This window comes from Molossus molossus, unplaced genomic scaffold (genome assembly GCF_014108415.1).
Source record: "Molossus molossus isolate mMolMol1 unplaced genomic scaffold, mMolMol1.p scaffold_m16_p_11, whole genome shotgun sequence".
Classification (NCBI taxonomy): Eukaryota; Metazoa; Chordata; class Mammalia; order Chiroptera; family Molossidae; genus Molossus; species Molossus molossus.
Window position 1 is genome coordinate 25,406,619 of NW_023425346.1, and position 25,245 is coordinate 25,431,863.

At 36.3% G+C, this 25,245-nt stretch overlaps 2 protein-coding genes across 2 annotated transcripts in view; one reads left to right on the forward strand and one right to left on the reverse strand.

The window, feature by feature from the left end:
• Positions 1-25,245, reverse strand: part of LRP1B (LDL receptor related protein 1B) — a 1,816,022-nt gene that overhangs the window by 1,386,761 nt on the left and 404,016 nt on the right. The window lies entirely within an intron of this gene.
• Positions 17,675-18,137, forward strand: LOC118625240 (transcription factor BTF3 homolog 4-like). The gene is given in 2 exon segments (XM_036254024.1): positions 17,675-17,769; positions 17,771-18,137. Coding segments are annotated over 2 exon segments (462 nt in total).

Below are 25,245 nucleotides of genomic sequence, written 5' to 3' on the forward strand. Positions count from 1 at the left end.
CAAGTAGAATACGTCAGACTCTAGCTGACCAAAGACATTCTCTCCAAGGAATATTGGAATTGGAACCAGAGAAGATTAAGTAGCTTAACTAAACCAATAATGAATTCTGATAGTTAGATTACTTTGGTTATCAAATGTGCAGAAGCAGAGAAAATCCGTCTGCAATGTAAGATGGATGAAGTGAAAATGAAGAGAAAAGCACAGAGCAGATACGAGGTAGAACAGAGAGTGGGAAAGAGCTAGGTTGAGAGTGAACAAGACCCAGAGGGAGAAAGTAGCTGCCTTCTAACAACAGGGTCCTTGTTCCTGGTTTGGGGCTATCTTGAAACACATCTGTTCTTCCTTGAGTTTCCTCAATGCCCCTGAAGCTTTAATATAAAATTCCCCTTCGTATTGATGTTAAGCTTAGATGATAATATAAAATCCACAAAAGTCTTTAGTGATACTTACAGATTCCCTTTCCCTTAGGCAACAAATCCTAACCACAGTTTTCTGATTTCCCCTCACATCTTCCCATCCAGACCCACAGGAACATATTGTTTAGGTCAATGTTCCTCTGATTAAAATATACTTCACCCACAATCACCTAGCTTAATGGAACTTTAAGCCAACTTTACCTGTCTCAAGGGCATTTACATTTTCAATGTAGTTTCTCTCTCTCTCTCTCTCTCTCTCTCTCTCTCTCTCACACACGCACACACACACACACACACATACACACACTTTTGGAGATATAGGATAAATGAACTCTAATTAGTTCCTTTGAATACATAGAAAAAATTTTAAAATGAGGTTTCTTACCCCACCAAACTCAAATAATTAGAAATATCAAATTCACTTGAAAATAAAGTGCATATGAATTGTATTTATTTTCAATTTACTATAATTAATGTATAAAAAACTTTCATATTTGGAAGCATTAATTTCAATATGACGCCAATTGAAACTCAGAAAATTTATAAATAGAAAACTTAAGATTCTTGGGAATCATATAGGTTCATTATGACCCTAAAATAGCACATTTTTATTTAATGTGCTATATTTATATTTAATAAAATAATATTTACAAAATGTATGATTGTACCAAATAATTGATCATGTTCTCTTCAGCACAAAGAACTGGCTATAAAATCCTAAGCAAGCCACCACTCCCTTTATATGTCATTCCTCTCATTATAAATGGGACCTTATTGTGATATAATAAAGACTAAATAAGATAATGTATGTAAATCACAAAAAAGGGTTGCTTGCCCATAGTAATGGTCAGTAAGTGTTAACTGTTGTAATATTGTTATTACACAGATATTATCCTGATTCTATTTGGACACATGAAAATAAATCCTATTATTTTTCTTCCTATTGAGTTTTTCTAGACATCAAATAAGACGAGAAATTGTGAGTCCTTAAAAAAGTAGCTGAATCAAATCTAGTTTTGTAATTGATTCTGAATATTCTTGAGGTCCAAAGACCAGTTTGCAAAATAGCCAAGTCATTCTTAAGTCTGTGTATATTTTAAAATATAGTTTTAATTCAGTCTCAAAGCTACTAATGAAATAAATATACATTTTATCCAAGTGAATATTTCTTTAAATAATTTTCCAAAGTACATTTGAGGAAATGGTAGGGCTAATGCACAGGCAATGAGTATAATAGAACACAGTAAATGCTGTATCTGTTAAACAGAAATGTTAATGTCAGTCCAAATTCACACTCCATAAAACTCAACTTTAATGTAGGAAGCCTTTAGTGAGTGATTATTAGTTAAAATAAATTCTTATATTACCCTAGTAAATTGCCAAATTGCTAGAATAGAGCCACCCAAATAACAAATTTAATTTGAATAGAATGAGATGTCACAATATAAAAAGAGAATAAAAAATATATTTATTTCAAATAAACTTGTAGTATTCACATTTTTATGAATTGATGGGTGGAAATATTTTAGTGATATAATCACAAATAATAGTTTGGCATCATTCTATGCTTGAAGATTATTTAAATTATTAACTGATCCTTCTCACCCACATGCCATGTCTTTGTTCATCTTAGCATCATAAGCTATACAGACTTGGTTCCCAGGCATCATTCAGTTAATGGTGATTTTTTTTTCATCTGATTTGCTTTCTTTAACATAGTTGTGATATTTGTCACTGGAGTGCTACATCCTATCTATTTCCACTGTCATTCCTTTAAGGTTATTCCAGTATCTTCCCCTCATTTCTTGGTCTGCAACTACAACTATGAATTTACAGAATCTCCAATGATTAGAATAAAGGTAGCAGAAAGGAGGTAAACCTTAGACCAAAAGCAGCTCAAGTCTTCATATAAATAACTCCACAAAGTATGAGATCTTTGTGTTCTAGATCTAAGTTTAACTCACTATATTTGGATATATGTGAAATAACTAGTGAAAATAAAATAAATAAAAGACCTTTTTCTTAACAGGTAACTGTTGGATGAATAGATGAGTGGATAAATCAATGAATGTTATCACTGATGACCACGACCCCTCAAAACACACTGTGCCCTTTTAATGAGTGATGGCTGCTTACTTTGCTTCAATGGTAATCTTTTGTCTGTTCATTTTAGTTAATTTTGAAGTAAATTGTCTTTCTGGGCAGTATATTTCTGTGTTTTGAGTATTTACTTAGGTTTCAAAAGTTGATATTAAAAGGAAAAAATTGCTTTTTGTCACTTCCTCCTATTTTTTTAAATCTAAATGTACCTATTTATTTATAATTTTCCTTCTTCAAAGAGACGTCCAAGTTTAAGTCAGATTTCAGACAAGTTGCTTTGCTTTAGGCAGAGACTGTGAGACACCCATGACCTGACAGGAAGTTGCACTTGGAGCAGGGCTCAGAGTTGGAACATAGGAAATTGAGAATTACTTTCAGAAAGGCAAACTAGGACAGAGCCCAAACCACACAGAATATTAACAGAAGATGAAACATGGGTTTACTTTTCTAAATCAGAACAAGACTGGAGACATGCAGAATGATATGGTGGGTTCAGGTGTGTATGGAGAAGTTTTTTTTTTTTTATACTTAGAAAAGAAGCAAGAAGGCTCAAGAAGCTTGAACAAAAGAAACAATTATTCCAAAATAATTAAAAACATTTTGATTATAATTTTTGTTTCATACTGACCCTTTTTAGGCACTCCCTCACTAAGAGCTTCAACGAGACCCTGGACTTCCATGGCCAGAGTCTGTTTCTGGAAACATACTTGCTTTGGAATGATGACTAAAGTAGATTACTTCAGAGGTAGTCTTCTTGTTTGACTCATGACCATCAAAGTTAACAACTTTCATGTCTTCTTTATGTATAAGAAAACAGACTCTTTCAGAGTAGTGCTGAAACAAAGAACTAGTTTTTGCTTCTAACACTAACATGCTTACCAAAAATCTGAGCAGTTTACTCAGGGTATAAGGCTAAAGAGCTAGCCAGGGACTATTTGTTTAATAGTCAAAGTCAAGGAAATTGAATTCAAGTAGAACTCAGCAGCTCACTGCTGGTGATGGAGATCTGGGTTAGAATTTTATGCAATCCCTCAACTGATGCTGATAAAACGCATATCTCTTTGGGGTAGAACCGAGAATAAGTAAAAAAGTTCAGAAGGTTCTCCATAATCGGGCAAAAGCCAACTAACACTTTTTAACACTTCTAAGATAACTCTCTCACCGGAGAACAGTGTTTCTGCATTCAGCACAGAGCTATAAAGGGGATTAGAAGCATTCCTTAAAATGTTCAACAGCCTCAGCAGCAAAATTGCAGTGCTCAAGTCCTGTAATTTGGAGAACAGGTATTTTTATGCCTTAGCAAGCTTTATATTTTATTTCACTTTTGAGAGTCACAGATGCTAGTGTTTTAATGTTTCCCTTTTTTTTCAAAAGTGACAATATGTACGCTTTTCTTTTCCCCTCAGGGAAATGACTCTTGTTTTAGTGCTAGAACTCCAGTATGAATATGATGCTTGGTGAGAAATACATCATTTAAAGTAATGAAGGAGAGTTTCAGGGAGAATCAGGAGGAAAATAAACTCTTTCAGCAACAAAGTTTTCAGTTGCAATTTAAGGTGATCAGCTAACAGAAACTTGCTTGAAAGGAAGGCTACTCACTCTGCATGTTTTTATCATTTGCAAAAGCTAAAAAATCTGCTTGAGACAAGCAGTTTTGGTGGCCTGCAATCTTTCTATAGCATGCTGTGCTCAGTAATGCTCAGTGACTAAAAGCAATAACGCTTGGATTCTAGACTAATATGTCTAGCTTTGCAATTGATTGTAAGCCACTTTATGAGACCGTCTGAAATCCTTCCTGTGTCTACTAGTCTTGATGAGCTCCTTAGCAAAATAAATTAGCAATTTTGAAGCTCCCAACTCCCCCCTCCCCCAACTTTCCTACTGCCAAGGCTTTCTAAATAAACCCTCTGTATTTTCTCCCTCAGCATGATTCACAGGTGGGGTTGCAATTCAGAGTTGCCTGTGTTTAATTTGAGTTTAGGTGTTCATGCAGTTCTCAGCAATAGTGTCTCGTTTGTACTTGCTTGACCTGATTTGATTTCATTTTTTATTTTCTTAAAGCTCAGAGGTATGACATACATGTCAATAAAAATTAATCTCAGGTTAGTCCTAACCCAAAAGGACCTTCTCTATCTTAATAACCCAGAAAGCAATTTTCTCCCAGCAACTAATTTGTAACTATTTATCAACTACATAGGAATACTATTCCCGACTAAAATGGTTCTATTTAAATTTGAGTTGCTGAAAGTCAAATGTTACAGGATGGATAATATTGGTGTACTTGAATAATTGTTCTTATGTCAAATGCTACTGTTTATGGTAGAAAATATGTTTTTTCTCTGAAGCATTTCAAGTTGATCCATAGTGTTGCATTGACTGATCCCGTGGCACAGCCCCTGTGGTTTTGAAACATCAGGTGTCTCACTTAGTGGCAGCATCAGCTCATGCCACCGTGGCTTGCCAATATAACTCAATGTGTCTTAAATGGAAGCAGCAGTTACAGCTGATTCAATCTAGAGCTGCTCTTCTGTGACTGTCGATAAAGTAGTTGGTAGGTGCTAAATGTCACCTTGGTTTAGGACTGAGGACAGCTGTTCTCTCTAAAGGATTATGCAGATCAATACTATGCCCCAGGTCATGAGACAAATATATCAAATTGAATGCACTGTTGCATGTTTGTACACTATTATCATAAGCAGAGTAATGTCATCTATTGCTAATATTGAAAATTATGATAATTAATTTGCATTTCAAAATAGTAAAGGTGTTAAAGAGAGGATGCAATCGTGACAAATGTTGAAACAAGGGTGTAATTATCTAGTTCCTTTTAAGAGACATAGGAAACAAATCACTTTTAGCCTCTTTAGACAACCATTTAAGTGTAGCTGAGAATGAAGAAGATAAAAGAAGAATTCGGTGGAGTGTATGCTGACATTATCACCCACGCATGGAAAATGGACACTGTGGCAAAGGCTAAGTGTTGGTCTAAGAAACTGGCAGAGCTTGTGAGTCCCAAGCCCAGCTCTGCATTTTGGGGGGAGGGCACAGATGGTCATAGGAAGGAGTGACACGTTGCACCCTGCTGGAGCTTTTCAGGGGAAGGGACAGACAATGCACCGCTGACAGCCAATGTACAAGCTGCCAAGGGCCAGTTTTCTTTCCTTTTCCTCCCCCAGCCTAGGTTGACAGGCATTTTTATGCCCTATCTGGCTGTTCTTTCTCCTTGCGTGACTGCCTTAGGTGATAGCTCCACTCGTTCCTCAGGGACAGCGTCGTTATCTCCTGGCTCGGCCTCCTGCAGGTGCAAGTATACACTCACTAGATGCTTCCACCCTAACTCCAAACTCCTCTGTTTCCTTGGCCGAGCCTCAGAGCCCACCCAGGGAGGATTCTGCGCACCGGTAGCACTTCTAACGTTTGTGAAGATTTTATTTTCTCCCTCATGTACTCAATAAGATTTCTGAAAACATTTTTTTTCAATCCCCTGGTGTGGGCTGAAACTTGGGATCAAAAGCCCAGAGTCATGGGTGAGGGGTGTCCAAAATGAAGCAACTGGGTTCTACCTGTTGTAGTATTTCTACGAAAAGGTGAGAAATGAGAGAAAGGGCAGCTCCTTAAATATTTAAAACATCAGCCTCGCAGAGCAGAGAAACAAGAATGGACCGTAAGAAGGGACAAAATATTTGACATTTCATCAATTCGTTCTAGAAAAGGAAAGTCAACAATTTGCCTTTGCCTATCTTCTTCAGAAGAAAGTCGGGGGAGGTAAAAAAGAAAACAACAATACAACAACCAAGGGTTCATATAACTAAAGAGTAAATATTTCTATGATATTGAAAATTCGAAAACCGAGTACTGGGAATTTTTCCTGGGGTTCTGAAGAGATCAAAGCAAATTTAATGAAAGTTCAAAAGTGAGTTTAATAAAAAAATATAAACTTTCCTTTATCCAAGATTTTCTTGAGATTTTATGAGTAAACATGTCAGTCAGAAAGGATGCTTGCTGAATATTACCTCAGACAGACATTGCTATATGTAATATTAATTCTAGGGTATACAACTGTAATTGGAAGAGTTGAGTAGTTTTAAAGTGGGTTTAAGAGCAAAACTTTTTTTTTTTTTTTTTTTTTAATCCTCATCCGAGGACATTTTTCCATTTTTTGTACAGATAGTGGGAGGGAGAGAGAGAAAGAGAGAAACATCGATGTGAAAGGGACACATCGAGTGGCTGCCACCCGCATGACCAACCAGGGCCAAGGACAAACTGCAACCGAAGTATATGCCCTTAGCAGGAACCGAACCCGGGTATCTCCGGACCGCAGGTGGACGCTCTAACCGCTGAGCCAAACCGGCCAGGGCGAGCAAAACTTTTTTTAATGGAGTTTTTAGAGAGAAAGGAAGGGAGAGACAGAAACATCCATGTGGGAGAGAAATATCCATGGACTGCCTCCTGCACGCCCCCTACTGGGGATGGAGCCCAAAACCTGGGCACATGCCCTGAGTGGAATCCAACTAGGACCTCTCAGTCCATGGGATGACAATCTACTGAGCCACACCCGCCAGGCAAGAGCAAAATTTTAAGTTGACTAACTTGAGAGCAATCTCATTTTTTTTCTTGCTCTGATTCTTGGCACATTATTTAATAACTTTTTTAATTTTAATTTTTTGAAAATTCATGTGGCTTTACCAGTTATTCTTTATTTCAAGAGCAAAGCAGACTTGAAATATGATAGGACACTCAGGTGGATCAGTAAACATGCAATGTGGTTCCAACTCAGCATCTGGCTACTTAGGAGTTCTTAGATCAGTCATTTTGCCTCAGTGGGCTTCATTTTGCTTATTTATAAAGGGTTAGATGATGACTATGCCAAGGTTTTCAAGCTTTTTCCAATATAATAAAGGTATAAGACACTATGTGATTTTGGATAGGAGGAGAAGGGAAAGGCAAGACCAAAAGTAAATGGATAAATAGAAAACAAATTATTTGATGTGTTCACATAAAATTTACATTCATCCCCACAGTATGTCGGTGTATGAAAATAATGTTCACATGCCTATACAAAAAAACAAAAAACAAAAAACTGCAGTGTATCTGTGCTGATTATTTTTCCAATGCTGAACAGGTAAATTTTAGAAAACTGTGTTGGAAGAAAGAGAACTGCTACTGATTCTGAGCAACGTTTCAACAAATTCTCTGTTCTGCTTTGTATTACAGTTTTCCTAGAACTTTGGTTTACATAAATGCATGGATACAAGTGGCGATAGCACATTTTAAAAACTGCTTTGTAAACTGTGTCACTGAAGAGAGATGATCTGAAAATAGGAAGAAAATATATGGCGTAAGGTTTTCAGAATTACTGCTGTTGGCAATTTTAAATAGTTTCTTACTGAGCAGAAAGGTTGCACTGGCCATATAGTGGTAACAAAGTGACTCTTATCAACCATCTTGTACCATTTATTGCTCCTTTCCCTGACTTTTTCAGCCAAAGACTCTTCTTTCTTTCAGTATGAAGAGATGGCTAGTTATCGTCTTCCTTATTTTAATATCATTATCAATTCTAATCATAACTAAATGGCGAATGTCATATAACTTATAATATCCATGAACTCTTCCCCCAGCTCTCAAGCTTCATTTCCATTTTTGTTGTTTCAGTTTTGGTTTCAAATTGTTGTTTTAGTTGTGATTGGCTTGATAAAATACTTACTAAATGAGCCTGTTGTTATCATGAACTATAAATGTATTTGTTGATTCAGGGTTATACATTCATAAATGTCTCCCATCTCTCATATGGAGAGTAATAAATCAACACAGAGTTGGAAGACTATTTCCAGTACATTTCTCTTGCTTGATAGTGCATATCGGTGAATTTATGATTTTAATTATCGCATTAAGATTACTGAAAGATAATCAAGTGGATGCCCTTTTGACACATTCTCTCTAGTGAGGATATATTGATTTTTTAGCCATTCAGGGTGTGGACTAGCTACCACTCCCAGAAATTTCCTTCTGATAGAACTACACCTATCTGCACACAAAGTTATGCTATTTCTACTTTAGGTAACAGAACCCTTACAAAAACGCAACGGCAAAAGCACTTGCATATTTTGTCAAACGTGTCTTAAGTTATCATTATTATATAGACAAATAAATTTGTTAAATGAAACATCTACCCGGCATCTTTATAAGATAAAGAATGAGATTTACTTCTGACTTCAACCTTTCAGGTGGGGATTTGAAGCACATTAACATTTATTGTTTGACTGTGTTGTTTTAAAAGAACATGTTTTTCTTTTTTGGACTTCACTGCCCTTATTTTTTATTCCATACTTAATCATGTGTATGCTATTTGGCCACACCCAATATTTACCTATTATATTACTTCACAAGTGAAGAGAATGCTGAAACTAACTGTAAATGAATCTCCAGGGGTTGTTCCTGGTTAATGTGTTCTTCATCATGTTTATGTATTTACCCCCAATTTTTTTCTTCTGCTTTTATTCCAAAAGTTGCATGATTGGTCTTTAAAACATGCTAAAATAGTCATTTAATGTCATTATTGCTCTATTTTCTTCTTAAATAGGTATCTAAGTACACTTAGCTTTAGATAGACTGCTGTTACTTAGTACTAATGTACTAGTAATGGCTGAGTTAGTGTTATTGGTTCTTAACTCTAAGGTAGACTCTAAGAAGTCCCTGGAACAAGACCAAATTTAGTCAGAGTTTTTTAAGTGTAGATTTTCTACATTTCTCAATATGCTGCATAGTTTTATTGATTTCCAGCTAATTTATAAAAATTCTTGTTTTTAATTTGGATTAGTGCATGCCATTTAAAATAAAAATACATTTTTCCTTTTTAAGTAACATAAAATTTAGAGACTTCTTTTGTATATTTGTAAGGCCAGGGAACTTTATTTTTCAGAAGAAGTAACTAAGCAAACCATATCTTTGTTTAAGAAAATTGCCTGGCAACACCAGGATAGAAAAGACTGAACTGATTGAGGTTACCAAGTATTCTTGATGCAAACAAATTATAAGAAAGTACTGAGGCACAATATCCTGTTCTCCCAAAATGTGTGTGGCCATCTGCTAAATCAACTACATCTTCCATCCAGACCATCAAAACAATAACCAAACACGGCTCTCCATCCCTCTGCTCCAGCAGACTTGCCACAGGCCCCAGTGGGCCAGAGTCCTGCTTTTATTTTCATAAAAAGTAAACAATAATAATGATAACAACAATAATAATGTCTTTTTCTAATCTTTGGGTAATACTCAAGTTTTCAGAGGATGCTCAGATGTCTCCTGTAGTTTCCTACTAACATTTCCTTGATGTAAATCTCAGTCCCTTCATGTAATTAGACATCTTTGGTACTTGCTTATTTGGAGCATGTTCATTGAAGAAATTTATACTTGGCTGATTCTTGTGTGTGTGTTAGTTTTTCTTTCTATTAATAATCTTTACCATTTTCTAACTGAAGTAAAGCATGTTCATTTTAACTAGTAAAACAGTGGTTAATTGTATTAAGCAAAATTTAATACCCTCCTTTTGCCCATATCTATTGAGTTAACCTTTCCACTATGTCTACATGCTCATAAAAATTATGGATACATACACAGGTATAGGAGTGTTATATTTTATTGTTTTTGGTATTATTGACTTTTTATAAAATATGGACAGCCCTGGCTGGGTAGCCCAGTTGGTTAGAACTTCTATCCTGATACGCCAAGGTTGTGGGTTTGATCTCTGATCACGGCACATACCAGAAGCAACCAATGGATGTATGAATAAGTGGAACAACAAATATCTTACTTTTTTTTCTCTCTCTCCCCCTGCCCTTTCCTTTCTTTCTCTCTTAAATATATATATATATATATATATATATATATATATATACACACACACACACACACACACACACACACACACACACACACACAGTCCTCCAGATCAGTAGATGAGGATTTAATACTTTTAAATACCAATGTGAGAGCCATCAAGTTGAATAACACGTTTATCCAGTCTTCTATTGATGGGTATTTTGGTGGTTTGTATTTGCTTGCCAGGACAAACAGTAGTAATAGAATACATAAACTTGGTATCTGTATTCTTGCCTACTTTTATTTTTTATTTTTTATTTTATTGATTTGAGAGAGAGAGAGAGAGAGGAAGAAGGAGAAAGAAAGAGGGAAAGATCAATCTGCTGCCCCATTCACCCATGCATTCATTGGTTGCTTCTTGTAAGTGCCCCGATCAGAGATGGAACCCGCAACCCTGCAGCACTGGAACGTTGCTCCAACAACTGAGCCACCCTGCTTTCACAGAGTTGTATTTTCATTTGTGTAGTAAGCTTTTGCAGAGTTGGTCAGTGATTTCATATATTTACAAGGTATAGGTATTGCCAGAATGCTTTGCAAAGTGGTTGATGGTCTTTAGCACTCACCAGGAGTAGCACTTTTCCTAATCTGGTTATAGGGAAAAAACACCAAAAAACCTTTCATTATTGTTTTAGTTTATAGTCCCCAGAAAACTAATGAGATGATAGCATCTTTTCATAGGTTTTTGACTGTTTTTATTTTTTTAAGATGCTTCTAGTGCTCTTTTATGTTTTTTTTTTTTTTTTTTTTTTTATTGACTTTAGAGAGAGCGGAAGGGAGAAAGAGAGAGACATAAAAACATTGATAAGAGAGAATATCAAATGGCTGCCTCCTGCTTGCCCCCAGCTGAGGATTTGGCCCATAACCTTGGGCATGTGCCACAAGAAATCGAACCAGCAACCTCTTGGTTCATGGGTTGATACTCAGCCACTGAGCCACACCAGCTGGGCTAATGTGAACTACTATTAATATCACTTTCTCCTCTTTCAATTGGATTACTTGTATCTTTAAAAAAGCAAAAGTTAAAAGAAAAGAAAAATTATACTTTACTCACGTGCTGCACATATGTAAATTTGCTTAACTCTTTGGGTTCATTAGGGTATATCTATATAAATGAATAGATAATATTTTTCAGAATCAGAAAGAAATAAAAAGTGTCCTAACTGAAATGGAGCATGTATTCATAGGCATCAGAGACCAAAGAGAAAAGGTAGATTAAATGAAGTTTGGGATAACTGTACATGTTTCTGTCTTTTAAATGAAGGGTAGCCTAAACTTTGTTTATTTTAAATCTCTTTGTATCATAGATTATTTAAATGGCTTACAGGAGATGTGTTGATAAAAATTGATATGCTTCTTTAATTCTTCTGTGGAAGAAACTACTTTTTAACCTATAATTGTATTTCATGACCTAGCATCTCTTCTCAAATTATCACCCCCAGGCCATTCCAGAAAATGTCCTAAAATATAAATGAGCACTTAAAGCAAAAAAGAAGTTACATATTCTCCCACCATCCACTTAAAATTCACCAAAAATGTCAACAGCAATGAGGCCAAGTGACAGACTAAGTTGATCTTACTTTATAATGCTTCCAGTTATGGCTGTTCCTCATGTTTCCCAGAAAAGGAAAAAAGAAAGAAAAAAATCAAATGATTACTGGAAAGATTCAATATTGATAAGACTTTTACCAGATAAGAAAGAAGAAATAAATAAATCTGTGCCATCATGACTTGATTGTACTTTGAAAACTGACCTAAATATGTTTCATGGGAAAATATGTTGTATTAAATTTGATAGCATATTACCTTTAACTTATTTACCTTAAATAATCAACCCATACACACATACTAACAGCAATCGAACTGCAAAGGAGTCTTCATTTGCCTTAAAATGTGTGACCAAGTCACTTCATCTTATTTGGAGTCACAATGTATTCTAATTATATATTTTTTTTTGAAGCTTTGACTTGATAAAATTCCAAATTCTTAGCACCATATAGCTCACGGTAAAAGTAGGCAAGTAAAAAATCATGAATAGATTTTTAAGAATGAAAGAAATGTGGAACTTAAAAAACCAAAGGTCAAAATAAATTAAATAGTTAATTTTTCATGATGCAATATTTCTTCACCATTTATCTAGTGATTGCTCTGTGCCGGACAACACCGAACACAACAACTCTAACAGGATGTCTATAATGAATAGAGAGATACTCTAATCCGAGAGAATTTAAATTAAGTTCATACCCTAACCTCTAAGACAGAAAATCTAAGGTTGATACTTCTTACTCTAGTGGTTGTGTAGTGTTTGGGGTTTTTGTGTGTGTTGGTTTTTTACACAATACCTCATTAAATACATTAATCTTGAAGAAATGAAAGCACTGGGAGATATTTAATCCTTAAACATATAGGAAATATAGAAAGTATAGAAAGAAAGAAATGAAAATAACAGAATAGAAAGGATGAGACTTAGCAATGTGGAAAGAAGAAAATTTCTGGTTGGGAAATAGTCATTGTTCAGGGTATTTAATGTTGCCAGTATAGTTGACCTTTTCTTGCAAACATTTTTTTAGTTAAGAGAAACAGCTTCTCTATAAAAACCTCAAACGTTAGGGGCCTGAATGTAATGGCAGGGGAAAGAGGAGGATGTTAATGATTTAGTATGGGCTAAAGAGAAGGAGCATCCTAATAGAACTCTCCGGACCGGCTGGTGGGGCTCAGTGATTGAGCTAGACCCCTGCACCCAGAGTTGCTGGTTCAATTCCCAGTCAGGGCACATGCCCAGGTAATGGACCAGATCCCCAGTGCGGGGCCTGCAGAATGCGGCCAATCCGTGTTCTCTCTCATCGATGTTTCTAACTCACTCTTTCTTTCCTTTCCTCTCTCTCTAAAAATCAATAAAGAAAAAAAAATTTTTTTAATTGCACTCTCCCTTTTCTAAGGAGTTAAAAGCTGATGTAGAAGAAAAGGTGAGGAGATTTTGACTTCTAATATAGTCCCAAGGTTACAGGGTCTGGGGTAAAGTGGGGCATAGGGCTTTTCTACTTAGTTTAAGAGGTTGGTGTGAATTACTTAGAAATGGAGGTAAAAGAATGTTTAGATAAAAATAGCAGATAAGCCTAAAAACTAAGAATAAATTTAAGGTAGATGTCTATTTTGAATAATGTCATCATATTTGAACTGGAAATACCGTCCTGTTCATGACATTTAGTAACACCAATAATTAATATAGCAGTTTTAATGTAAAAATAATGTGTTTTAACTATATACACTTGAATAAGAAATTTTATTAAAGTATCACTATTGGGTTGTTAACAGAAATCCCACTCTTGGTGGAAAAATATTTAAATTTCAGACAAAGCACCAACATATTTTATAGTGTTCAAGAAATCATAACATTGGAAACAAATTTATATATTTATAACCAAGGTCACAGCACAAACAGAACATTCTTTCTGGGCTTGTATTTGTTTTTTTCCTTTAACTTATGAAATAGCAGCAGGATGGAGAAAAGGAGAATAAAAATGATAAAATGAAGAAAGTGACTCATTTAAATTAGACTGGCTATTTTATCTTTTGCTTATCCAAAGAGTTATATCCTGAATTTATTTTAAAAATCTGTTTTGAAAATCACGTATTTATAACTTTCACATTTAGAAATGTGATTCTTTAAATCAAAATTAAGTTATATTGAAATTAAAAAATACTAATTTTATTCTTTGCTTCTTGCTTTTCAGAGAAAGAGGGAGGGGGAGGGGGAGCGCAGCACTGATGGAAGACCACAGCATGGGTCGCCTGCCTCCCGCACGCCCCCAAACCAGCAACCGCCCGGTATGAGAGACAACGCCCAGCCAACTGAGCCGCACTGGCCAGGGCCAAAACATACTAATTTTAAACAAATTACATTTCTGAGGCAATATAGGTAGATAATGCACACCTATAGAAACTGTTCACCTTGTCCACATCTAACACATTAATATGGACCCTCATCATCAGTTATATACAATTAAATCTAGTTTAAGAACAATAGAGTTAGTAAGGAAACTTGACACATGTGTCACAAATTCTTTCTAAGTTAAATATAAGTAATTGGGAATTATTACTTTCTGAATTACCTTTTTACTGCACATAAGTGAGAGTTGACAGGATGGTAAAAAAAAAAAACAAATTCCACGACATTCTATCTTGCAACATTTTTTCCCCATGAGACTGAATTTAACATTTATTACAAACTACAAATCAGACTTTCAAGAATTAACTTAGCTTCAATTTCTTTTATAATTCTGTTAATAAGTTCATAATGAAGTTATAAGATGATTATTTGGAGTTATGAAAGTAGCTATCTGAAGACTAAATAAAGAAACGATCAAAAGCTTCTGCACATAGAGGATGAGGGAATGATGTCTAGATGACTTTTTATTTCATATTATTCAATATTATTGATTTTCTTGTCACATATTTAGATTACTTTTTGTAATTTTATCTTATTTATTTATTCATTTTTATTCATTTATTTTGTTACAATAAAAGACTTAAATGTGACTCATGAATCCATAAAATTCCTAGAAGAAAATGTAGGCAACCAAATTTCAGACATCATACACAGCAGAATTTTCACTGATACATCACCTAAGGCAACAGAAACAAAGGAAAAAATAAACACATGGGACTACATCAAACTAAAAAGCTTCTGCACAGCAAAAGAATCAACCACCAAAATAGAAAAGCAACCCACTGTATGGGAGAGCATAATTGCCAATAATACATCAAATAAGGGGTTAATTTCCAAAATATATAGAGTGCTCATACAACTCAACAAAAGACAAAGAACCCAATTAAAAAATAGGCAGAGGAACTAAATAGACACCTCTCCAAACAGGACATACAAATGGCTAAGAGACATATGAAGAAATGCTCAACATCACTAATCATCAGAGAGATGCAAATTAAAACAACAATGAGGTATCACCTCACACCTGTCAGAATGGCTGCAATCAACAAATCATCAAACAAGTGTTGGTGAGGATATGGAGAAAGAGGAATCTAGTACACTGCTGGTGGAAATGCAGACTGGTGCAGCCACTATGGCAAATACTTTTTGTTTTTTAATCCTCACCTGAGGATATTTTTCCATTGATTTTTCTTTTCAGATAGAGTGGGAGGGGGAGAGGGTGGGAGAGAGAGAGAGGTAGAGAGATCAATGTGAGAGAGACACATCAATTGATTGCCTTACGCAAGACCCCAACCAGGACAAGGGCCAGAGATCTAACTGCAACCAAGGTACGTGCCCTTGACCAGAATCGAACCCGCAACTCTTTGGTCCAAGGGCTGATGCTCTAACAGCTGAGCCAAACCAGCTAAGGCTATTTAGATTACTTTTAAAATAATTTTAAATATTGGTACTTTACATTTATGAACAAATGTATATGTACAGTACATATGCAATTTTATAAAAGCTACACCAAACATTGGCTTTACTTATCTCTGGAATATGGATCGAAATGAATTTTGTTTTCTTTTGGCTTTTGTCTATTTTTATTTTTTCCAAATAGTCTTATTTACTATGTCATGCTTTATTAATAAAATAACAAATTGATTTTAAAATTAAACACACACAAACAAACTAAACTGAACCGCAAATTTGGGGAGAAATATTGTGAATTGCCATGTCATTGCATGATTGGCCAAGTAGTAATTGATTCATTGTGAAATGCTGACTGATTAAAAGGCTATTGGAGATTAGAATGGTAGACATTTAAGAAGTTTCCTTAAAGGGGATGGGAGATTTGTAAAGATAAATTTAAAAAATAAATAAAAGCAATGGTTAGCTTTTAAAAAAAAGATAATGCTCATTAAAATTATTAAAATGTGGTGATTGATTAAACTTGCAACAGTTAACAATAAAGAAACATTTTGAATTTTATGAGCCATAGCAAAGATTTTTCAATTTGGTAAAAAAAGATTTAAAAGATAATGACAATAAAAAATAATAATTATTAATATTATTTTCAATAAGATAAGAATCCAAATAGTCTGGTTGGTTGTGATGATACAGCAAATAATTTTGAATGTGTATTCCCTTTGAAATAGTTATTTTACTTCTAGAAATTAAGCTTACTGGCAAAGATGATGAATCAGGAAGAACTTAGGCTTTGGCATCAGCCTAGTTGGTGTGAATTCTAACTTATACTTTATGGGTATTAATCAGTTTGAAAAACAAAACCTAGTTATTTTTTAAACTGTAATATGTTTTCTCATCTAAAATAAGAAGTTAACATTCCTACTCTGCAAATTAAAGAATGCGTGTAGCATAAGAAATATGTATATAAAATGTCTAGCACATAATAGATACTAAATAAAAGCAAATATGATTATTCTGTATAGGGGCTAAGATTTATCATTCATTACAAAAGTATATTTATAAAAATTTAGAAAATAGAAATTGTTTAAAAGAAGTATGACATGTGAAATAAGACATTATGTAGCCATTAAAATCATGACCTAGCCCTGGCCAGTTTAACTCAGCGGTTAGAGCGTTGGCCTGCGGTCCAGAGAGACCGGGGTTTGGTTCCCACTAAGGGCATGTACTTTGGTTGCAGTTTGTCCCTGGCCCTGGTTGGGTCATGCGGGTGGCAGCCACTCGATGTGTCCCTTTCACGTCGATGTTTCTCTCTCTCTCATCCTCTCTCTCCCTCCCGCTCTATCTGAATAAAAAATGGAAAAATGTCCTCGGGTGAGGATAAAAAAAAATCGTGTCATAAAAATATTTAGATGTCACAGAAATATATTTATGATTTGTTAAACACAATGCTACAAAATATTGTTGTATGATCCCATTATCACTTTTTAAAAATATATACCAACAGTCTGGCTTATGTGGTTCAGTGGTTGAGCGTCGACTCATGCACCAAGAGGTTGCTGGTTCGATTACCGATCAGGGCACATGCCCAGATTGTGAGCCAAATCCCCCTGGGGGGCATGCAGGAAGTAGTCAGTTGATGTTTTTTTCTCATCGATGTTTCTATCTCTCTCTCCCCTTCCCTTCCTCTCTCTCTAAAATCAATAAACGTATACATATGATTTAAAAATATGAGCCAAATATATTGTGACTGTCTCTGGGTATTAGGTAAAAATTTTTTTTTCTTATCCTGATTTTCCAAATGATAATTTAAACACATACTTTTGTGTCAAGAAAACATAATTCTTCATCATCTTTCTTTGTCTTGACTGAGACAGCCACCTTGCTTGTGTTGGAGAACCCTCCCTGCTTCAGATTTACCAACAGCATGAATCAAGGAAAGTTAGCCAATCCTCCGGCTCAGGTCTGGGTAGCAGGCAAGGGTATAGCTTGCCGAAAGAAGAAATAGATACAGCTGATGATAAAAACTTCAGGGTTCTCTGGAAAAAAAACTTGCTGTGAATAGTATAGCTGGTATTGAAGAGGGCAACATAATTAAAGATGACGGGACAGTTATTCATTTCGACCATCCCAAAGTCCAAGTTTCCCTTTCTGCTAACACCTTTGCAATCACCAGTCATGCAGAAGCCAAACCAATCACAGAAATGCTGCCTGAAATACTAAGTCACCTTGGTGCTAACAGCTTAACAAGTCTTAGGAAGTTAGATGAACAGTTCCCAAGGCAAGTGTTGGACAGCAAAGCACCAACACCAGAAGACATTTATGAGGAGGAGGATGTTCTAGATTTTGGAGAAAATGTGAACGAGGCACCAAAGCATGAAGCTAACTAACATCTTTTCTTGTTTTTGGAAGCTGACATGGACCAGATTTAAGAAATTAGCAATGTGGCCCCAGAGTATTGCAGACACGGAGAACAGCAACTGTGACTAGTTCAGTAATATAAATAATTTGTATATCAATCATGCTGTTTGTCAGCATTTTTCAGTCATTTGATTTTGTATTTTTCACTTTCTCCCAGAATCTAGTCTGTTGATCAAAATACAAAGTATATTGGTACAGTTTGAGGGTGTTTTGATTTTGATTCTTGTTTTTTTACATGTTTGTTTGTTTGTTGGTGGTATTCTTGGTACGTGTATGTGTGAGTATGTGTATAACAGTGGAGAGAAAATTGGAAAACAATTCTATTTATCCTTCTTCCTTCCCCCAGTAGAAATAAAACAAATCTTTACATTAAAAAATACATAATAAAAACTATATTTTAAAAAAAATGAGCTAAAATACCTAAGTTTCTGTATTATATATTCTAGGGAGCATGGTAGTTGATTAATTTGGAAATGCTATTTATTATTCTTGAATTTACAGTGATTTGGGGTAATATGTAAGGCCAAACATTGTAATCCATTTCAAACATTATTAGAAGAACATTATCAGAAATTACTCTCAATAATATCAATTCTGAGTATATTAATGAGTACATGTTATGAAAGAAAAATCTGTAACTATCCAGAGGATTTTGGAATCAAAAGCAATAAAGTAGTGTGACTTATGAAAAATAAATCCAGCCAGTCAAATTCAATAAAATGTTCCTCCAATGTAATAACAGAATTAGTGGATTACAAGAACACATTTAAACAAAGTATGTCATAGAATAACTTATGAAGTTTGCTCATAGAATTAATTCAAAGTTGCTGTAGAGGCAATTCTCTGTCTGAAAAACTGAAGACAGAAAGTAATAATAAATGATCATATTTTAAAGAATGAGGAGTTATTTGGTGGAAGTAACATGTACTGTAAACTGCCTGATTTTATATCTGTATTTGTGACCTAGAATTGGAAAATAAGTAGTGCATTTATAAAAAGCACTGCTCATGCTAATTTGAGAAACCTTACAACTTACTCACTGGGAAAAAAGTTACACCTGTAAAGCTACTAATACAGAAAATTATATTGCTAAAATATGTTTTTATTTTTTATTTGGTTCAGTAATTTTTAAAAAAAAAAACTTTGATTTTTTATTAATTAATTTATTTTTGTTATAGATAAATTGCTAAGATCTGGAAACAGCCCAAGTTTTCATCAATAGATGAGGGGATAAAAAAGCTGTGGTACATATAAACAATGGAACACTATGCAGCTGTAAATGTATTGTTTTTAAGAGAAAGCAGAGGAAAGAAGTGAAGGAGAAAATATATTCACTATTGTTTAGACAAAGGTAATAGCTGGCCATAGGTAAGTACCGAAAGAACCACATCTGCATAGACCCACCGATCCTCAGTTCAGCCTTAGGAAGTGGATTTTATTCTTTCCATTTTACAGATGAGGACTCTGAGGAACAGAAAGGTTAAATAATTGGCCCAAGGTAACATAGTAAGAGGCAGAGACCAAATGTGGTTTAAAATGCTTTTCTTTATTCGAAATTCCGTAACACTGCACTGTGCTGCAGTAATTGCAAAGGGGTTCTCAGTGTGTATCACCACCTAACCTGCCCACCACCTTTTTAGCACAACCAAGGAGCTGTATTGATGGAGTAAACATGACTTACAGAGGTTGACTTACAGAGGTTGACATTGAATTTGGATTCTAGGTCTCAAAGCCAATACTTTGTATACCTTTCAAGCAACTTTTAAAATATGTTACATGAGCCCTAGAGAAGGATTATTTAAAAAAAGTCTGAATTGCATTTGACGAGACACTGTGATTGGGTTGGACAAGAGCAACGCTGTCTATAGAGACTCACCACCTTGTGCAAAGACTGCCCAGTCCTCCTAGTCAGAGGATCCTGAAGGGAGGGAGCGTTGGGCTTTCTCCTTTGCAAGTCATTTCGTATCTTAAAACTACTGCTCAACGATGCCCCTCCCGCTGGAATCACTACGTTTAGCACTGTAATAGGGAGAAAGAAAAGCCCGTATTCTAGAGAACAGCAGTAATTTTCAAGAGATGCAACACAGCTTATGACAGTGGAACAGCTGGGAGAAAAAAAAATCTAAGGAAGAGAAACTTGCAAAGAAGAGAGTAAAGAGAAAGGAGGGAAGCTCTTGTAAAATAAGGATCACCTTGCCCGGACGGTGTGGCTCAGTGGTTGAGCGTCAACGCATGAACCAAGAGGTTGCCAGTTCGATTCCTGGTCAGGGCACATGCCCAGGTTGTGGGCCCGATCCCCAATGGGGGGCATGCAGGAGGCGGCCAATCAATGTTCTCTCTCATCAATGTTTCTATCTCTCTCTCTCTCCCTTCCTTCCTCTCTCTAGCATCAATAAAGAAAAAAAATCTTAAAAAATATTTAATAAAGGGCACCTCAGTCACCCAGCCCCTCTGCAGACAGTTGAAAAACCTGTCACTCCTCAAAAGGGCTGGAACTTAACACAGTAGCCGGAGCAACTGCCAGGACCTCTTTTTTTTTTGTTGTGAGGAGTGCCAGTCTCTGGGCATGATGCTGCCCTCTGCCCGTGCTGCTACCTTGAAGTGGAAGTCTCCCGGTAAAGGATGACAGTGCCTGGGGAATGACTCCTTGCCTTTTTTTTTTAAGCAAGAAGAAATCCAGGGCTCTGAGAAAGAATATAAAATCTAAGTTAAGCTCATTGTTCCTGCTGCCCAAAAGTTAAGGGGAAATGTAGGCTGACTCACTACCGGGGTAAATCAGAGCGGTTCAAACTTAGTCCTGAAACTTGACTTTTGCATCCACTTGCCACTCAGAAGTTAATTGGACAGTAGCGATGCAACACCAGTGAGAAGGATGCAACACCAGTGAGAAGCAAGCAACACTTTCGGCCTCCTACTAGCATCACTATTAAAAGACCATTTGTGGTAACCATGTTAAATTCACATCTGAAATATTGTGGACACACCATTCATTTTTACTCCACTTCATTCTGGGAAGACTCCTGATCCACAGACTGTTGCAAAGCAACATCCTTGATTGATTCTATCTGCTCTCATGTGCAACGCTTGGCTGAACAAATGTTTTCCTTTCATTTATTCCTTTAAAAAAATCAACTATCTTCCTATCTGTTTCCCTTCTGTCTGAATTTGTGGGGTGGGGGGTGCCAGGAGTGCTGTGTCTGCCAGCAGGTGGCCAGACACTAGATCCATCTCTCTCAATCAGCCTGTCCCCATCTGCTAGCTGGGATCTCCATGTGTTCCTTCTGCTTATTACAGCAGCTGAGCCTCACACTGGGTTCTTTGTGGGCTTCAGGCAGACGCTTAACAAGGTGAGCCAAAGGGAGCCTGGCCATTAGGAGCTGTGTTAAGATGGCCTCAGCTGGAATCTGTTTTTCTTATGTTTTTCAAGTGTTTGCCTACAGCTTCCCCTGATAGCTTTACCACCGGACCTCATTGGGGCATCCGTCAGACGTGGAGAGGATACTTAATACTTCAAACAAAAATGCTTATGCCATGCTATTGTTTTAGGCTTTATGTCTGATTTTGAGTTTCAAAATGTTTTAGTGATGATCAACACCCTGGCTTAAGCATTGTTGATTTTGAAGGGGATTCTTAGTAGAGACTTTAAGGATAATCACATCTGGAACTATTATAGGAAGAGATCTGGAATCGGAAATGATACATCCCAGGGTTCAATGTGCATTAGTGGTGGTGCAGCCTCAGGACATGTTCCTATTGATTAACAACAATCATTCCAAGGGAATTTGATGGACAGGGCAGCTCCCAGGAGGGTAATCCACACTCAGTACAGGGTCTGCCACAGGCTAACCTGTGCCAACAAACACAATAATTATCTAAATTGCTTTAACATTTTACCTTAAGTTCAGACATTTCCTGAAATGGATTTACATCTTCGAAATCTTCTTTAAGCACATTTGATCCTCTTCGTTTTCTATTCCTATTCTGTGCATGCTTGGGTGATACTATAGGTAGTGGGAAAATGAGGGAGGGAGGAACCATTTCTATAAAAAATAATCATTAAAAATTGTTTATGTGGGGTTCAATCGAGCAAGAGTCTGATAACTAGAAAAGGGCAGAGTTGGTCCAAATCATTCTTTTACAGAAAAAGCAGAAAGGCCTGGGTGTCAATATAATTACATGAAAGCATGTTTATTTAATTGAGGCTTGAAGTCTATGGGGGCGCCCAGCAGACACAAAGGCGAGACAGTCTCGGAAAACCATAGGCGGGCATTTGAAAAACACATGAAAAGCAATTTCCAGCTGAGCCCACTTTTGTCAAACATCATGGGGCACGGCCAGTTTTGGCTTTCCTGGTAGCATCTGAAGGCCGAGGAGCCCAGCCTCGGCCTCAGCCACCACGCTGTGACAAGATGTGGAACAGGGAGATGGGTGTCCAGATGGGAGAGTCTGTTAATTGGCTGACTGTGAATGAGGGTCTGGGCGCAGAATGTCAGAGGCATCCTTGCTGGCATCATCATTACTGATTCAAACTGCATGAGGGGTACCAAGGAGCTGCTGAGGGAGGAAGCTGAGCTGTCTGCAGACTTGAATCATGTCCCAACACTAGGGAATAAAATAAAAATGCACTTTTCTTGCTAAAGAACTTGAATCATATCCCAACACTAGGGAGTAAAATAAAAATGTGCTTTTCTTGCTAAAGTACTTGAAAATGCAGCTTTAACTCATTTAATATTATAATATGTGCTTTCTTGTCCATGTGTTAAAGCTATTCCTCTTTTTGTATTTCTTTTCCAAATTAGATATTTCCAGTATTCTTTTGTCCCTCTATCCCCAACTGCCCATTATGCTAGTTAAAAATCAGTTTTTATAGGTACAATTTGTGCCTGAAGATGTAAAGCCAACCTTAAACAATATTACTAGATACAGTATTTATGAAGCAGAAGAAACTTCTGTTTTATTATTATGGGCGACAGGAAAGCTTACTTATTTATAGATGAGCTATGTGGTTCTTAGTTTCGGAAATCCGTCTGATATGTTGACGGCTGCCTACACTTCATCTGCTCTGAGGTTGACACTCCTTCCCTGACCATCAACCTTCACTTCACAGAAATGGTTTTATTTATTTATTTTTTATTGATTGATTTTTAGAGAGAAAGGAAGGGAGAGGAAGAGAGAGATAGAAACATCCATGAGAGAGAACACTTACTGGCTGCCTCTTGCACGCCCCACACTGGGGATCAGGCCCACAACCTGGGCATATGTCCTGACTAGGAATTGAACTGACAACCTCTTGGCATATGGGTAGATGCTCAACCACTGAGCCACACTGGCTGGGCCAAAAAAGGTTTCATTTAAGTAAACGTGTAGGTTTTCCTATGTGTAAGGACTTCGTTCCGACATGTAAATTCTCCTGGAGGAAGCCCAACCTTAAACTATGACCTAGTAGCCTGTCTGGAGTAAAGAAACAACTCATCTCGAACACAAATAAACAGATAAAGTGTAAGCAACCCCAACCAGGATGTGCAGAAGAAAAATAAGGAAGGAACGGGAGATGATAGTAAGACTGAAAAAAATAAGCAGTTTCCCCAAGCAAAGACTATTTGCATAAAGTACCTCCTGTATCTATTTTAATAATAATGAACATTTTACCTATTGGTGTATGTATGCCAGATTTTTAAACAAGAGAATACTTCAAAATCATCTAGAGAACTCCCAAATTCAACATTTTCCAGGTTCTAGCTAGTTCATGTTGGCTCAGAATGTCCAGGTATGGTATTTAGGCCTGCTTGTGCATTTTGGGAAAGCTTCTAGGCAGCTCAGAGGCACGGTCCTAGTTAAGAATAACTGTTCACTTTTATGTAGGCCCTACCAGGGGGCCACTACACCCTCCTCAACTCTCCTCCATGATTCCTCTTCAACTTATCTCCTATGTAAACTATCCATTTACTGCCCTGTGTTGTTTCCCCATATTTTTCCACATCAGAATATCAAGTCACTGAATTTTTTCTAAAGCTCAGAAGAAAGGTGTGTGTAAAAGGCTGCACCTGTGCTATCTTAGGATCCAAGCCCATTCCCTCTTTGATCTGAGATAACAGTACAACATTCTGGTTTCCAGCCTCCTAAGCCAGACTATCTAGTTCAAAGTTAGGCTCCACCATTCACAAACTGCAGTAAGTTAGAAAAATCACTTCTCTGTTCCTCATCGTAGTACACTCGTCTATGAAATGAAGACACGGATTTCATTAGGCTGTTACAGGGAATAGTTATTCCCCATAAAGCATTTCAGTTGGTGTCTGAAGATATTTTTCTCCCAGCATTCTTCATTCTAGATTTTGACTTTTCTATGGCATAGGACAATGTTATCTACTCCCTTTTTAAATTTGTTCATTCCAGTTTCTATGACAACACTGTATCCTGGTTCGTCTCCAATCTTTCTCACTATTTATTCACAGTGTTTTTGAGGGAGAAGAGGTATCTGCCTCTGTTCACCCATTCAATGTGGTACCCCTCAAGGTAATCTCATCATCCACCTAAATGTTAATGACTTTTTCATACCATTCAAGTTTCAGACTCAATTATTCATCTTATTACAGAACATTTTCTTTTAACTCTTTTCCTGTTCCATGTATCAATAGAAGTTTTCAGCTACAGTGTTGGGGAATTACTGCCAAAATTTAAAAATCTATAACTCTTTTAGCATGTAGAAATCACCCACAATCTTAAACTATAACTGCTTTTATAGAAAAAAATAGTTCTTCGCATTTTTTTCCATGTGGAAGAGACATGGTCTCGAGTTCATTTAACATGGTGACAAGTTCATTATATATGATACTAAAATTAGGTGAACAAATGTTCATTTGATTCATAAAAAGCCTGGTTCTATAAACACTTTCTCTTTCTGCAGGCTGTAGTATTTTTGGATAAATGCTGATTAAGCATCATCAACTGAGGTTTTATATTTAGTCCAAGTAACTTACCCCTAAAACTAAGTTCTGCTTGTGGAGTTAATCCACAGAAATTTCAGTGATAAAACCATGCACAATGATCTCACAATATAGTAAGTTGACATAAGTTGAA